Source organism: Alosa sapidissima, chromosome 10, assembly GCF_018492685.1.
Source record: "Alosa sapidissima isolate fAloSap1 chromosome 10, fAloSap1.pri, whole genome shotgun sequence".
Classification (NCBI taxonomy): domain Eukaryota; kingdom Metazoa; phylum Chordata; class Actinopteri; order Clupeiformes; family Clupeidae; genus Alosa; species Alosa sapidissima.
The window spans coordinates 4630043-4643912 of NC_055966.1; the positions used below are offsets into that span (position 1 = coordinate 4630043).

General features: G+C 40.6%; 1 protein-coding gene across 2 annotated transcripts; it reads right to left on the minus strand.

Annotated features, from left to right (window-relative positions):
- Positions 1-1736: 1736 nt before the first annotated feature.
- On the minus strand, positions 1737-11353 carry gask1a (golgi associated kinase 1A). 2 transcript variants are annotated; one of them, XM_042105938.1, is made up of 5 exons: positions 10935-11353; positions 5286-6614; positions 4195-4317; positions 2460-2563; positions 1737-2254 (listed from the first exon to the last, which is right to left on the minus strand). In XM_042105938.1, the coding sequence occupies exons 1-5, from the start codon at positions 10935-10937 to the stop codon at positions 2050-2052; spliced, it is 1764 nt and encodes a 587-aa protein (XP_041961872.1). In that variant the 5' UTR covers positions 10938-11353; the 3' UTR covers positions 1737-2049. The 2 variants fall into 2 exon arrangements, with proteins under 2 accessions (XP_041961872.1, XP_041961871.1); XM_042105937.1 differs by lacking the exon at positions 10935-11353 and adding an exon at positions 8974-9104.
- Between the last annotated feature and the right edge of the window lie 2517 nt (positions 11354-13870).

A 13870-nucleotide genomic window follows, 5' to 3' on the forward strand; every position in this document is an offset into this window, starting at 1 on the left:
TAACCTAACTTTGCAGGATGTTTTCCAGAACGCTCAAAAAACAAACACTTTACCATGGATGCATATATGTATATGAAGAGTTTGGTTCTAAAACGCTATATCCTCCATTTTAATGAATTTTCATGAATCATTGTTTTTACATTTTTTTCCAAGTAATTTCAGTAGAACTGAAATTTTTATCTTTAATCAATCAAAACAACACAATTGCAATTGTATTGATATGACCTGAAATACACAATTAAATTACATGATTTTTTAATGTTTTTAAAAAATGGAGATGTAAGCTAGAGTGTTGCAGTAACATTTTATACAAATATAACAGAATCAATTTGATAGCCTTTTGTTATTGTCCTCATTTCACAACCAAATACACTAAAATAGGAAGCTTGGCTGTTCAATTGTAGGATATGAAACACAAGCACCAAGAATGCTGCTATGTCGATAGATATATTGTAGATAAAAAGAAAAGGTGTTTTAATAGCATTTTAATAGCTAATATCACTCCAATTTTACACCAATACAAAAGCAGCTAAGGCACACAATAAAAAGAATAAACATTTGCTGTGAGCTGTGCTTTAATTTGATAGTGTTACAGCGTTATAAAAGGATTGAACTAAAACATTTACACTGCCTTTACCACAGATATGTGAGGATATTCTCACTTTACACAGAGCTTCTCCTTCATGCATATGTCCTTCTTCAAAGAGGGAGGATCCATCAAGGATGTTAACTCATTCAGACCATGTTTGCATCCTTAGATGTAAGTAATAGTTGAAATCAGTGTGCTAGGACTTCCCACCATCACCATAGCTGACTGCATTCATTCACTTGTCTTACTTAATTAAAACCTGAGGATGAATTCATGTCAATGCAAGACTGACCACCGAGAATTCCAATTTAATATCGTGAATATTAGATATTCTAATATGGTGACATCATGTTACCTCCCTTTCACTGTTCTTTCAGGCTTGAGAAGTTCTAGAGTTAGAATGGGACCATTTGGTCCTTTGTGTTAACCTGCCAGAGGAGTCATGCCCATTTACAGTTTTTCTCAGTCGCTTTGGTGCTATTCTCACATCACTATTAACATTTGCACAGCAGTTAGTGCATTTCTCAAAACAATTAGTGCAAACTGCAAAACCTAGTGGATGACCTGCAAAAGCACGTCACTTGCTCAAAATGGATAGTCCATTCCTCAAAAGCACGTATTCATGTCAATGAAACTGTCAGTGTCATCAAAATGAGAAGTCTTGACACCATCGTTTATGAACAAGATAGTCAAATGGCTTTGTCATGTTTTCATTATGACAGTTCTCTCAGTGTTTTCCAATGCAAAAAAAGGGCAGAAAAAAAGGTGACACTATCTGAACATGCTCAAGACAGCACTATACACTACTTGTACAGCCATTTGAAAACTACAGTAAAGTTACACATTGCTGTAGTTAGGGGAGTAAGTGAGTACAAGACACTGAATACGTACATTTTTACTGTATGCTCTTTGCAATTCTACAGCATTGTGACAGAATTTGATAACTAGTTCAACAATTTTGTATGTAATGACTCAAGCAATGAAATGAAGACTATTAGTTTTATAGGGAACGACTATTCAGCATTCATAAGTATAGTTCATTTTGACTGACATGACATAAGCAAATGATAATGTTAAAAAACAGCAGAGAATTGTATGAAAGCAACTGATACATGTCCAAAAGCATTTCAATTTGTTCAGAGGAAGGAGAATTTGCTACTATGATGTGCACAAATGACTAAATGTTGTGGAGGTTGAACTAATAGTTATGAGAATTTTCATTCTGATCTGCAAAAAGCACCAAAGCGACTGAGAAAAACTGTAACAGGCTTCCTAGGTGTCGGTAGCACTGTGTGCTATAGCAGATCCCTGATGACTTTGTAGCAGCTTACACAATCCCTGCTCCCCTGGCGTCTTCTATTCACCTCTGTGTGCACCTATTCCTTAGCTCTCTTATGCCTGGATACATTCTGGTGTAAGGCTGCCCTTGGAAAGACCATGCATGTTGCTCATGACCACTGTCACAGATCCTTGTTGAGTCTCAGTCTCCTGTTGTGGATGTGCTGCAGCAGGATTGTCCCTCGCTGCTGAATGGTGCGGATGATGGGCCTCAGGCCCTCTGCTCCTCCTCTGCTCTCCCACAGCACCCGGTCCGCAGACAGAGACCTCAGGAGCATGTTCTCCAGACAGCCTGACTGCAGGATGCTCACAGCTCGCTCAGGGAACCTACCGGTGGAGGTGCAACAAACGTCACTCTGGGCTCCATCATCATGTCATGTACCATATGTAAATAGCATTGCTTTGAAGGAACTTTGTTTTTAAAACCTATACCAAACTCTAAGATAGTAGATAGTAGAATAATATTCAAAGCTGGCTATTAGTGACAATCTGTAATCTGCAATCATAAGATTCATTTGGTCATCGCACTTACTCATCAATGCCCTCCACTAATCGAAAGTTGAGGTTGTCATGAGGGTGATGTGGCCGACCTGCATTGTCTATAAATACCAGCCTGGAGGGATCAGCCTTCCTCACCTACAACAACAAGGGAAGGAAGGAATGACAGAATTTGCCTTTCTTTTCTCCTTTTAGAGCATAGTTTGCAAAGGCTATTCCTGATGTACAAGAACCACTCTATCACAAAATCTCTACGGCTGTCAGATTCAGTTGAGGGTTCTGATGTATGGGTGAATTAAATATAGGACTGCAGGGAGGAAATGTACATAAATCCTCACAAAGCTGACAGACTGAGCTCTGAGCACTTGGAGTCTGACATCCCAAGGACAAAGTTTCTGTTGGAAAGGTCTCCAGTGCAAATGAACAACAGTCTGAAAATGAACAGACTGTTATTATACTGTATACAATCAAATGTCCAGAAAGTCCAAGGCTGAAGTGGATCATGTTGAAATGTTATGATTTTAGTGAAAGCTTTTAGTCTTGCAGTAGACATGAAGTAATTCTCCACAACCTTTCAATTACATAAGTAGTGGATGAGAACAGTCTGGAGCTGCTTCAGTGGCATGGAGGCCCAACCCATATCCCCATTCGGGACACTAGTGGTTAGCTTCAGTGACACTGATAACATGTATTATTGAACTGAGACTTTTCTACTTAACCCTTTAGACCTGAACATTAAACAGAATACAGACTAATGCTCATTTTAGAACCCCAGTAAACATGTTCACAGTACTGTGTCTACAATCTAGACTTGTAGTCAAGACCGCCTAAACCGAGACCAAGACACTACCAAGACCAGAGGGTATCAAGACCGAGACCAAGACGAGAACAAGGCCAAGACAGACTGAGTCAAGACCAAGACAAAGTCGAGACGAGACCGAGACGAGACCAAGACCAAGACCAAAAAAAAAAAAAACAGCTAGTGAGCTAGTGTTACACCATAACTTGCATCAATTGAATAAGAGCAGCATACTGGGGTAAGAGGTCCAGTCCCAGTTTAAATTCAATTTAAGAAGGTATTATTTCAACAGACAGAACAATGCAGAGACAGAGCATGTCATGAATGTGTGTGACTGTGATCTCACTCACTGTAAATGTTTTTGTAGACTGGGTGAGATAAACTATGTATAGCAATTGCATGACAGCTGTTACTGCACTATTAGAGGTTTGAGATTCCTTTGTCTTTTGATTGGATGAGCGCCAGTTTCTTAATCACAACAAAATACATGTATGTCATTGATTGGTTGCATTTGAAAGGTTGCATTTGAAGGGCGTGAAAGGCGAAATAATTTAATGTTGCATTATCAAATGTTATCTTTTGTATCATGGACATTATTTGTTGCAAATCTCCCGACCACTATGTCGACCTGAGACCGCAAGACTAAGACAATGAGACCAAGACCGAGGGATCCGAGACCAAGACAAGACCAAGACCAAAGACGGTCGAGACTGTGACAAGACCAAGACCACGTAAAAGTGGTCTCGTGACCGGTCTCGAGACCAAGACCGTTCTCGAGACATCCAACTCTACTACAATAATACAATAACCTGATACAGTGGAGAAACCACCAGTCCCATCACAAGAACAGCCCTCTGGAGGAAACTGATTTCAGTCTTGTCTTACTGAAACAAGAGATCATTCTTGCTGTGTGAAGCTGAAGGCATAAGTTTAAAGAAAAGCATAAATACAGGAATGATTTTACACTTGCCAGGATATGTACAAGAAGAAGGTCATTAGGGCTTTTGCATTTAACATGCAACATATTCTCCAGGCAGACATCCGAGGGGTCTGGTCTGAATCCACAGCAGTAGCGGTCCAAACGGTCATTCACCTGGAAAAAACACACACATATGAATACTCCCTTAATCAGCAATTCATCCCCTTAGAATTATAAGGTTCTATCTGACATTTTTGTCAAAATTGAGTTATTTACATATTTTTATTCTATGACACCTTAAGAAGATGAGGTGAGGTGTTTCTTGTAGTTGTATGCATTTTTGGATATTATATCTGAAGAGGTTTGTTCCACTTAGCAGTATAACTCTATGGAATTCTAAGACTTTGAAGCTCAATATCTCAGAACTACTCAGAACGCAGATAGAACCCTATAATTCTAAGGGGACGAATTACCATCAGCACATGTCAGATTAGGCTCTGTCACAGCCTGTATAAACATGTTCATTTTGACATTTGAGTTTATGAGTTTATGGTCTCACCACTGGAATGTCAACGTTGATGACTAAGTTGATGCAATGTAGCATCTATGTGCAATAACTTATCATTCAAATAAACTTACATACAAATTTGAACTTTACCACATTCATGACATTATTTTTCCAGAATATTTTATGATAATGTAAAGATTAAAACATTCAAATTCACACTATACATTCTTTTTTTGTACAGAAAATGTGTGCATTGCACTGTTGTAAAGATGGCTTCAGGCTTCAGCCGACCTGTTATCTCAGGTGTTAAATGCCTATGTCAAGGACGCATTGTCAAGGACGCGTTGTTCACATGTTCAAAGGCCCACTTGGCACGGTCTCCAAATCAATAGTGCTACTAGGCCAGGGCCACTGTACACTCACTGTACTCTTACTTACACCAAATTCAAATTGTAAACATAAACAAACCATGCACTCTGTTTGACTTTGCACAAATATTGAAAGTAAATTACACCCTGTACCCTTGTTGTGTTTAAAGATTAACATCTGAGATTATAAACTGGCGATGAATCTTCTTAAAATGTTTTTAAAATAAAAAATAAATGAATGGAAGAGATAATACTTGCCATCTTACCTGCAGCAAGAAGTCAAACAGTGCCAGGCGGCCCCATTCAGAGTGGTGTACCCCCACACATGGTGTGGCATTCAGGGACACGCGGGCCCCACACCTGCTCTGCAGAACCTTCTGGTACAGTGGCCAGGAGAGGGAGAAGGAGTTTTGGTCATTGTCCACCTCCGCCAGGTGTTGAATGTCAGGATCCCACCACACAACTGGTCTAGAGGTACCACTGATATACCTGTATGGTAGCAGTTTGCTTTTGAAGTTCCTGAGCATGGAGGGAAGGCTTCTGTTCAGTTCCAGTACCCTGTCCAGGTGAAAAGCCAGCACCTCAAACCAATCACTGGGCCGCTTGATTAGAGCACATGATCCTGACTGACAGTGCTGCCTGTGGTCCGGCACGGCCGCTGTCTCTCCGGCCCCCAGGCCAACCTGAAGTACCTGACCATGTCCTGGAATCCTGGCCTTGCTGAGGACTACGCCACCTGAGAGGAGGGCCATCTTCTTCACATCATCTGCACTTAACCAGGGAAGGGACTCAGGTGTGCTCTCGTTCCATTTGTCATGAGATATCTGGCACAGATCCGACTTCTCTCCTCGCATCTGGTCTCTCAGTATGCTCTCTTTTCCAGCCAAAGAATGTGACCTCCTCTTCCAGAAGCCTTCAGGATTTTGTTCATGTGCAGTCTCTTCTCCTGAGACCTCTCTGACCGTCTGCTGGGTCTTCTCAGCCTCTCCCACTGCCACACTCTCATGGCCACCTCCACCCTGGATGCATTTCTGCTTACATGGCTTTGTGCCGTTAGAGTTGTCTGGTGTTTTAGCAGTCTGGGAGATGGCAGGTGCTTTTACAGAATGTGATAGTGGCTGTTTGAAGGGGATAGCACTGCTCCCACTGAATAGCTTATTCTCTAAAAAGTTTGAGTGAAGGGAAGGAGTTTTTTCTCTTTTTGAGAGCTTCCCTTTGGTCTTTGCTGGAGCTAACTCTTTTCTATGCCTGAGTTTAATGAAATAATCCAAATGTATTTCATTTGCAATATTTTTGCTTACACCAACGTCTCTGTGTCTTTGGTGATGAGTCATAAATTTGTGCTTAGCATTGTTCTCTAAACTTTTGAGTTTCCAGGCCCCACTGTGAGGTGGAGGGAGATCGAGCAGAGTGGTTTGTGCTCCCTCAGGAAGCCTCTTGCTGGTGCTCACTTTCAGGTCTCGTGGGGGAAGTGTCATTGTCTCCGTGGGAAACAGGGGAATGGTGTTGATTAAGACCACAGACAGGGTGAAGAGAGCCAAGAAAGTCACCACAGACCGCCTCTTGACACAGATCTTCATGAGTGATCTCAGAGCCTGTGGGAGCACAAAACAAATAAGTTTAAATCATTAAAAGTTGATAATAAATCTGAATTCATGACACTGACTTAATGAAGCACCATCATGGAAGAATTTATATATGTGTCCCTCAGAGTCACTATTCAATGCTATTTAGTGCAGACGGTATCCAGTTAGTCAAAAACGACTAAAAGGGTCACGATCCTACCTGACTTGCAGAAGCAACATTGTGTTGCTTTAAATTAGATAACGACAAAACCTCTAGTGCAACTACTACACTGGTGCTACAATTGCTAGTATTTCTCTTACTAGTATACCACCTTTACAGCACCCAGTCCATAATAAGGGAATGGAACATTTTAAGTGTAGATATGACACCCTTTACATGACATTTGTGCAAGTTACTGGGCAAAATCTCTAAATGTCACTTTAACACTGAAAGATACTGTCCTATTTTGAGCAATTACAAAGATTTCAAAGATCTGTTTTGTGTATGTTGGTGGGAAAAAAAACTAAAATGTGCTGAATTTGATAATCATCATGACTGAATCGGAGTGTGGGAGTCAGCTTACATTGAGTGGAATGTCTCAGATCCATGGGATCTTTTGCTTGTGGCGGGCTGCTTTATGACTTTTCCAGATACTGCCTGTGAAAGGCGTTCATTATCCTCCACGCAAAGAATGTCATGCCTGCAGTCGAGACTGACTCGGGATTCACCACTCCTGCACTATGACCTGCCCTGTCTCAGGTTATGGCCCACACCACAGGGGCTACTGGCTAAGCAAACGCAGAGCTTAGGAGGTATTCCAGAATGATCTGTGTTATATTCTAATCGTATTTCTTGGGGCTAACTTAAATGATCACACAGTAGATTGTTCACTTACTGATATGTAGTGGTCAGTTGAAATACATTCAGATAGGCTTACTATGACATGCCAATTAATGGTCAAGCGTTTAGCAGTCCCTGTACCTGTGGGTTTGTCAACATAAGGACATGGTATGGGTGCTAAACAGTTTCAGGGCTTCCCAACAGCAAACAGTTGTTTTTTGAATAACAGAGAGAGAGAAAATACAGAAACTTCTGCAATACTGTCGCAGAAAAATATCATAATGCTTTTACTAATAATACATTTATATTTCTTAATTGTAAGACCTCATCTCTCCTTCAGTAGCCTAACATGGATGTGTCTGGTAATGTTATGCAGGTAATGTTATGTGGGCATATATAACAGCATTGGTACATATACAAGGTGTGTTTACTTGCATATATTCTCATTCGTATTCTCAGATTGAGACAGTACTTTCCTGAATAGAATGGTGATGAGTGAAGAGGGGGAATGCCAACAGCCAATCACGCCCAGCCCAGGAAACAGAGCAGAGCACATTTTTGCAGTGCCCTGCCTGCCTGGGACAGCCAAATGAGTTCCAGCTGGTCATGATACCCAGCAACGACAGCAACAGAACAACGACCGGCCACTAGTGGTAGATCAGGTAATCACATAATCAGCCATGAATCTGATCATGTGCATTCACAGAAAAGGAGAGGGGCAAGACAATGAGGTGACCATCAACTTAACTCAGAAATAGTACAGAACCCACATCTGGAGCATCGGTCACAAGAAATGTGCTATGACCTCTTTATCTCATTTCAGGCGTGTGAAAATGGTGTCCTTAAATGGATTGTAAATATGATAGATACTCAGTTATGCCATTGCTTAGAGTTATTCCAGTTCAGTTTTCTCCTCTTGCTGACTAGTGTTTGTGTGCTGGCTAAGCTGAAAGACATGTACATGAGGATAAGGAAACTTCAGAGTGTTTAAATAGGAACTTCCTGTCTGCGCTCTACAAAGCTCTACAAAGCTGTGATGTCTTGCCACTGGTATTGCTCGATGTTATAGCCTTCACCCAAGCGCTAAAATGCTAGTTTAAACATCAGTACAGCGTTTTTGACAGGTTTTGGCAGGTGTGGACGGTTGCTAACAGCTTTGAGGTGTGCATGAACATTTTCTTTTCTTTTTCAGGCAGGAGTAGTACAGCTACAGGTAAGTGTGGAGAAGTGTGTGTTTGTGTGTGAGAAGTGCAAGATCAACGGAACATAGAGTTGGGGAGGCAGAGAGATTTAAAAGGGTTGGAGGATGGGACCCATCTTCCAGTGTGTCTGCCTGTCCTCCATGTGCTGTCAGCCCTGTCTCTTTGTGTCTCCTGCCATGACAGAGAGCGCACTATATAACCAAAGATGCTTGATTACTAGCTAGTTCTCCTCTCCTGAATGCTACTTTCTATGTGTGTGTGTGTGTGTGTGTGTGTGTGTGTGTTGCTTCTAACCACTTGCTTCTCATTGGTTATTGGCTATAGATTTTGTAAGGGCAGCACTCACTATTGACTCAGCTAGCATCCGTATTCTCCGCTTCAACCCTCTCTGATATAACGGTGTGACAGGGTGCCATCTGCTGTAGTGAGTGTCCTGGTCCTGACTGAGATGCTCTGGGGCTTGGGGAGTTGCACTGAGGAATCATTTCTCAGAATACGGATGCTAGCTGAGTCAATAGTGAGTGCTGCCCTTACAAAATCTATAGCCAATAACCAATGAGAAGCAAGTGGTTAGAAGCAACACACACACACACACACACACACACACACACACACACACACACACACACATAGAAAGTAGCATTCAGGAGAGGAGAACTGACCTCACCAGAAGGAAAATGCTGTTATCGCTTCTAATGCAGTTGTCTTATCTCATGCAGCAGAGGCTGTGATCAGTTTTTGGACGGGAGGTCCGCCTGACTGGTTTGCAGTTGCCAGGTGACACAGCACTGATTACTCACATAACCGTGGTTTCAGAGGAGAGCTTTATAAAGCTATACTTATAAACAGCTTTCCCTTCACTCTCAACACTCAGATTTTTTTGACATTTTTGATTAATTGTTGCAGCCCTAATGTCACAGAAATAGTATTGATCAAATACTTCACACTACTAAAGATGTAGACAGCATTTAAATGGTATATTACTTATCATTCAGTACAGCTGCTGCCATGATTTGGTACATATGTTGGGCCTTGAAGCTACAAGATGAAGCTATAAAATACTGATGTTTTTTCACAAAGACCACAGCAGACCAGGAAGCATCGGGATCATTATCAGACAACATACATGAGGAAAGCACATGCTGTGATGTCCTTGTGATGTAGGTGGATCAATGGTGGACTCATTTCATTACTAATTTCACACATGTGCTAATGTTTACTGTCTTTTGAACATCCAGTTCTACTGTGTGCATGATCATGTAGACCCAGTGCCAATGCACCACAGGGCAGATAGTGGAGGGCTGGTAGGCACTGTGGTGTGCTGTGGAGGTGGCTCCTCCTGTGATCTGCTCCTTGCATTCCTGTGTCTCCTCAGGAACCTCCACTTGTTTGGACTACTTCACTCTCTCTGCTCTCTCACACACGTCCTACAGAACTCAACAGCCACACTCATGCACATGTTCTGGGCACAGAACAAACTGCTCTGCTAAGTCTGCACATACAGTAGCTTGTTCAGTCCTAGGAGTGGCAGTCAACTTTGTTTTAGACGTTTGGCTGGGCTCATTACAATTTCCTACATAAATGGATTGAACTCCATTGAAGTCCATTCCACAATACCACAGAACTCCACATAGTAAAATCTCAATGCCAAATCTAACACATCCTGCACTGCACAGTCAAGGTAGCAACTGTTCGTAAAAATGGATATAACTTCGCTAGGTGTGACAAAGCTGCTCCACAAACCTTGCATCTTATGACACGTAAAAATGAGAATGACAGGTATGCAAATGACTAATCTTCCTTAATCTATGACCACTCTCCAAATCTGTGTCAGTATTTTGTTGATGTCTTATGCCTTTTAGCCGGCGCTTCCCACTCAGCATTCGATCATATTAATATGTAAATATGAAGAAAAATGAGAAGAAATCAATAATTCATGTTTAATATACATAACACATTTTGACATATGATTTTTTTTTTTTTGCAAATTTGAAGTCATTACATTTTTATATCAAAAGGACAACCAGAAGAATATTTATTTGGCTCACTGCCCTTCTTTATTTTCCATGCCTCATTTAGACGCCTAGGGTGTGGCTGAGATAGATCCTGGATAATACACAACATAGACAGTTTCTTTGCTCCTTTATATAAAAAAAGAGATCCCTCAATGTCTCTGTGCAGTAGGCTAGATCATAAGCGCGTGCAAATGTTCAAAGCTACAGTGTTTATGCATGAGCATTGGATGGCAGGTTTGTTTCCAAGTTTCAGCCTACTGTACATCGTAGAACAATGTATACAGACACTTACCATGATATGACGACTGAACACCGAGGAACACTGGAGTTGTTCGGTGCAAATGCCGATCTAACATTTTTAATTTGTCTCATCTCATCTCACATGTGCTCGCTGCCACATCATCTCGATTCTTTCTCCATTAAAAACGTGCACTAGAAGCCCTGGTGCAGCATTGTCCATCATTACACTAAAAGTATAGTTGCAATCTAAGCTTTTCTTGATTTGCTTTAATCAAAACAGCCAATTTCAATGAAGATGCTGTAGCATGGTTCATGCTTAATCCTAGAAAAAAATCAAACAATCGTATCGCCTGAAACGAGTCTATGATGTTCGCGGAGATTTAGATAGGCAGCCTTTTGTGAGTTTGCACACGTTTGACCGAAAAGTTATCCCAACTCGTCAAGTAACTAGTCAGGCAACTGTTCGTATGAAAGGTTACTTCGCAGTAAAAGCTCTAGGTAGGCTATGACTCCAGCTAGAATAGGTTCTTAAAGGAATGCAGTGAAACTTGAGAACTGTCGGCCTGGTTTCCAGAAACGTGGAAAAAAAAACGATGGCAAAAAGGGCTCATGAATTTTGTCCTCCACCTCCTGTTTGTAGTCTACGTGGTCATTGTATTAGAGAATAGGGCAGGGAATATTCATTAGGAATTTACAAATATTATGGCATAATTGTGAAAGATACGTCTACATGAGTTATAACAAAGTAAATCTACCACAGTAATTGGCCAAGTGGAAGTCGTTTACATTAATTGTTATAAAACCTAGCGTTTATAATATCAACAACTGACGTCAAGGTAAAAATAACATCAACATAAAAACAATACACGCCTAAGCCAGACAGTAAGATATGTAAGGGATAATGTATAGAATATATTATACTTAGAATGTATAGAATATATTATAATATATTATTCTACTTGCATTGTGAAGAGCCGTATAATAAATAGGATTAATATTGGTTGCTTACATGTTCCCATCACGTGTTGGAAATTCCATAGCACACTATAGTATCTGAAGTCGGTCACCCAAAAGCTGTTAATACATGTTATTCAATGATGCTGCAAGAGTGCTTACTTACCAACCATATAAATCCTGTTAAGCCAATATACTATACTGACAGAAGTTAACAAAAGTCTGAACAGGATATTCAGAAACCCTATTCTGGGTAGGGTTAATAGGTAGGGTTGCCTAATTAGAGGGTTTATGTTTATATAGGCTGTCCTATGCAGATCTAAATCTCAAATAAAGAGAGTAGTACTAGCTACATCATTCTAAAAGTGTTGGTGCAAGTTGCAGCTGCACTGGCAATCACATCTGAGGATATAATTTGCTTATTACACTGGACAGGAGGTCGCCTCTGCATCCATACCATAAAAGTCATCAGAAAACAGGAGTCTGCGAAAGTCAATTGGCGTGAGACCACTCTCCCATTCCATGTAGAGTAGTTCATATGCAGTCTGTACTTCCAAGTTTCAACATAGTGACGATGCTGCCCTCACCTGCCTGTGTCCAGTATTACTGTTGTGCTCAATTCTCATATCATGCTGTATGGATCTCCAGTCATTCCTTGCCGGTTTGTTTTCCCTTTTTATTACAGGGACTTGCACATTTCTGTGAAAATGAATTGAAATAAACATGAGCAAGCCACAAAGGTTTCTCTTAATGTTGTTCATATGTGAGTGAAATTGTAAGGTGTTATATTTAATATCCTCGAGCAGTTGGTTCTTAAACCTTTTGTCTGGCGACCCCCCAAAAAACATTGGCCAAGTCTCGCCAGCCAGCAAAAAATAGTTTCACTTTGGAAAATTTTGTGAGATAGGCATTGATGGCAGAGGCAGAAAATGTGTTCTTTCATAGCTAGGCTATGTCAACACCAAAGGTACTGTAAATGCCAGCCTTTAATTCTTTAAATCTGATTTATTATTTTCCAATTGATAGCGCTCATTCATGTATAACTGGCACTCCTGTGGCCAAAGAAGGCTGCATTGCGTTCTGTCACTGGTAAGCTCACACAGCATCTTTGAGCTAATCATTGCCAGAGGCGCAGGTAGGTCCTAAAGATTTGCATAAAGAGCATCCACTTTCGGAGGAACATTATGGAAACACTGTGAATTGTAAGCCTACATCCCATAATTTTGCCGACCCCCAGTTTGAAAACCACTGTCCTTATCCTGTCTTATCATTAATAGGAGAACTGTATCCATGTTTGTATGTAACTTTGAGTCTTGCCGTTCCAATGGTTCACCATGGCCTTTTTAATCAGCTGCCATTGCCTTTTATTATTCATTATTATTTTATTGGCCTTTAAATATGATTTCAAATTGCTGACAACCTCAAGCTGTCATAAGGAATTTATGATGTACATGTTCAACCTCACTCAAGTACATATTTGGTGATTAGTTTCCTAAGTGGAAAAGATGCAACATAATCATAATGTGTATTACCTTATTATATACCTATAGATAATCGGCCCCTAGGTACACTTTACTATTACTGGGTTGGACCTGTAAAATCTTACGTTTAACATGTCTTGAACTGGACAGAACGGTGAAGCGGTAAATATTAGAATAGAAACTATGATTAATCTGACTCCATAAAATTAAGAACTTGACCTCCCATAATTAACAAGTAATAGCAGAGTAGTGGCATGGCATACGAGGAGAGAACCAATGTTACTTAAAGTCAATGGAAGTCAATGGTAAAATTCAGATAGGTAGGCCTAGTATAACTATAGTGCAGCCAGAATGCTGACCAAAACTACAAGCTGTACAAGTTGTACATGGTTTTAAAGTATAACTTCAGAGTAAAAACAACCTAGGGTCTATTTACGGTAGTTAACAACTTCATACTTTTGATTGAGAGCAAAATTAGGTTAATCGTAAGCCCATTCAGTGATAATGCAAATAAAGGTCTTGCTCAAAACGCCACCAAATAACATAATTTTGC